This window comes from Tasmannia lanceolata, unplaced genomic scaffold, assembly GCF_043159265.1.
Source record: "Tasmannia lanceolata isolate RefF3 unplaced genomic scaffold, GAP_Taslan_0.1 ptg000012l, whole genome shotgun sequence".
NCBI classification, from domain to species: Eukaryota; Viridiplantae; Streptophyta; class Magnoliopsida; order Canellales; family Winteraceae; genus Tasmannia; species Tasmannia lanceolata.
Genome location: NW_027518689.1, coordinates 10,248,027 through 10,250,149, shown reverse-complemented (window position 1 = coordinate 10,250,149; position 2,123 = coordinate 10,248,027). Strand labels below are relative to the sequence as shown.

At 50.2% G+C, this 2,123-nt stretch overlaps 1 protein-coding gene across 1 annotated transcript; it reads right to left on the bottom strand.

Moving 5' to 3' along the window:
- Window positions 1-940: 940 nt before the first annotated feature.
- LOC143888530 (uncharacterized) lies at window positions 941-1,786 on the bottom strand. Its single transcript, XM_077392984.1, has 2 exons — window positions 1,436-1,786; window positions 941-1,336 (listed from the first exon to the last, which is right to left on the bottom strand). Exons 1-2 carry the CDS (start codon window positions 1,784-1,786, stop codon window positions 941-943), a joined length of 747 nt encoding a protein of 248 aa, XP_077249099.1.
- Between the last annotated feature and the right edge of the window lie 337 nt (window positions 1,787-2,123).

Here is a 2,123-nt window from a genome sequence, read left to right as displayed (position 1 = left end):
GGGAAATAGCAGCTTTCCTTAGGAATAAATCCCCCGCTCGGAATTCTCTAAGGCGTATCTTTGAATCGTGATAGTTGGACACTTTCTGCTTGTAGGCGGCGACCCTGATTCGGGATTCTTCCTTGGCTTCTTCCAATAAGTCAAGATTTGCGTGGAGTCTGTCTCCATTGAGCTGTTCATTGAAGTTAGTGACTCTAGGAGATGGGACTCCCACATCGATGGGTATCACTGCCTCCGTCCCGAAGGACAAGTTGAATGGTGACTCCCCCGTTGGTGTGCGCGGAGTAGTGCGATACGCCCATAAGACATGATAGAGTTCATCTGCTCATCGGCCAGCTTTTTCGTCTAGCCTCTTCTTTATCCCCTGAAAGAGGATTCTGTTCGTTACTTCTGTCAGCCCATTCGTCTGAGGGTGCACCACTGAAGTAAATCTCTGTTCGATCTTCAAGTCTGAGCAGAATCTTCGGAAGTTCCGGCAATCGAATTGTCTCCCGTTGTCTGTTATCAAGATGCGGGGAATCCCGAACCTACAAACAACTGACTTCGAAAAGAAGTTCTGCACGCTTTGCTCTGTGATCTGGGCTAGAGGTTCAGCCTCCACCCACTTGGTAAAATAATCAATGGCCACTACTACGAACGCGCACCTTCCGGAGGCCGGTGGAAAGGGGCCCAAGATGTCCATCCCCCAAACTGCGAAGGGGAGTGGGCTGATGATCGGGGCCATAGACACAACAGGCTGGATTCGTGTATTCGGATGCAGCCAACTTAGATAGCACATCTGCTTTTGTGTTTTCTGTTCTGGGGATTCTGATGACCTCAAAACTTTTGAACTTGCTGGATAATTGGCGGACCTTGGAGAGGTATTTGACCATATGCTCATCGCGGGCTTCATAGATCCCTTGAATCTGGTTTGCAACCAGCTGGGAGTCACAGCATGCTTTCAGTCTTTGGGCGCTGGTCTGAACTGCGGATTCATTCCGGCGAGGAGGGCTTCATACTCAGCCTCATTGTTGGATGCGCGGAATCCGAACCTCAGGGCGTAATCTAAAGTGAAGTTGTCCGGCCCGGTTAGAACCAGGCCGGCTCCATAGCCACCCTTGTTCGAAGATCCATCCACGTATACTTCCCAGAGTGGTTCGGCGGTCGATGGATCCTGTCCTGCGGGTACGGGGATGATTTCTGTTTCAGTTCCATCTTCTGTTCGTTCCTCAGTTGTGATTACCTTTTCCATAGCTGGGGTTTGGACTATTTCGGGTCCGGTGATCTGCTGGGGGACGGTGCATTCAGCCACGAAGTCTGCCAGCACTTGAGCCTTGATTGCTGGTCTTGGCATGTACTGGATATCGAATTTGCTCAGCTCCACGGCCCAATTCACGAGTCATCCTAAGGTGTCCAGCTTATGGAGAACTTGCCTGAGCGGCTGATCGGTCAGGACCTTTATTGTGTGGGCTTGAAAATAAGGCCTCAGCTTCCTGGCTGCCATCACCAGGGCGTAGGCCAACTTCTCGACCCGCTGGTACCTGATCTCGGCATCATGGAGGACTTTGCTGACATAGTAGACCGATTTTTGTTGGCTGTGCTCTTCACGAACCAGAACGGCTACTAGAGCCGTGGGGCTCACGGAGAGGTATAGGAGCAGCTCCTCACCCGGTTCCGGCTTTGTCAATAGTGGTAGAGAGGACAAGTACTGCTTCAGCTCTTCGAATGCAACCTGACACTTCTCTGTCCAAGGTGCGGTCTTGAGTCCTTTGACGGCCTTGAAGAAGGGCAGGTGTAGACACCCCATTTTGACAAGGCCCTAAAGTCCCCAAAATTGAATATCCAATAAAATTCCCAAATTTTGAGTCCCAAGATGTCCCGAAATTAATCTCCGCAAATTCCCGAGGGACTGGGCCCAAAATGAGAAGAAGGTTTGAGTCTTGGAGCATCTTATTGTGCATATTCCTGGGTACAAATTCCCCAGGAGGTTGTTAGTATTCTCGGAGATACCCCTGCAAAATTTCATGGCAATCGGGCGAGAAATGTAGAATAAGACGGGCGAAGTGGGTGCAGTAATCAAAGTTGGGTTGTGATAGGGTGAATTATCAAAGCATGGTTGTGTGGATATCACCCTCCTTTTTCCA

Bases quoted from the DNA above. Each gene is read 5' to 3' on its own strand.
- LOC143888530 (XM_077392984.1), bottom strand. From the start codon at position 1,786: ATGGGGTGTCTACACCTGCCCTTCTTCAAGGCCGTCAAAGGACTCAAG. The intron at 1,337-1,435 runs GTCCTGACCGAT...TTCGATATCCAG, and splicing joins TTCAAGCCCACACAATAAAG to TACATGCCAAGACCAGCAAT.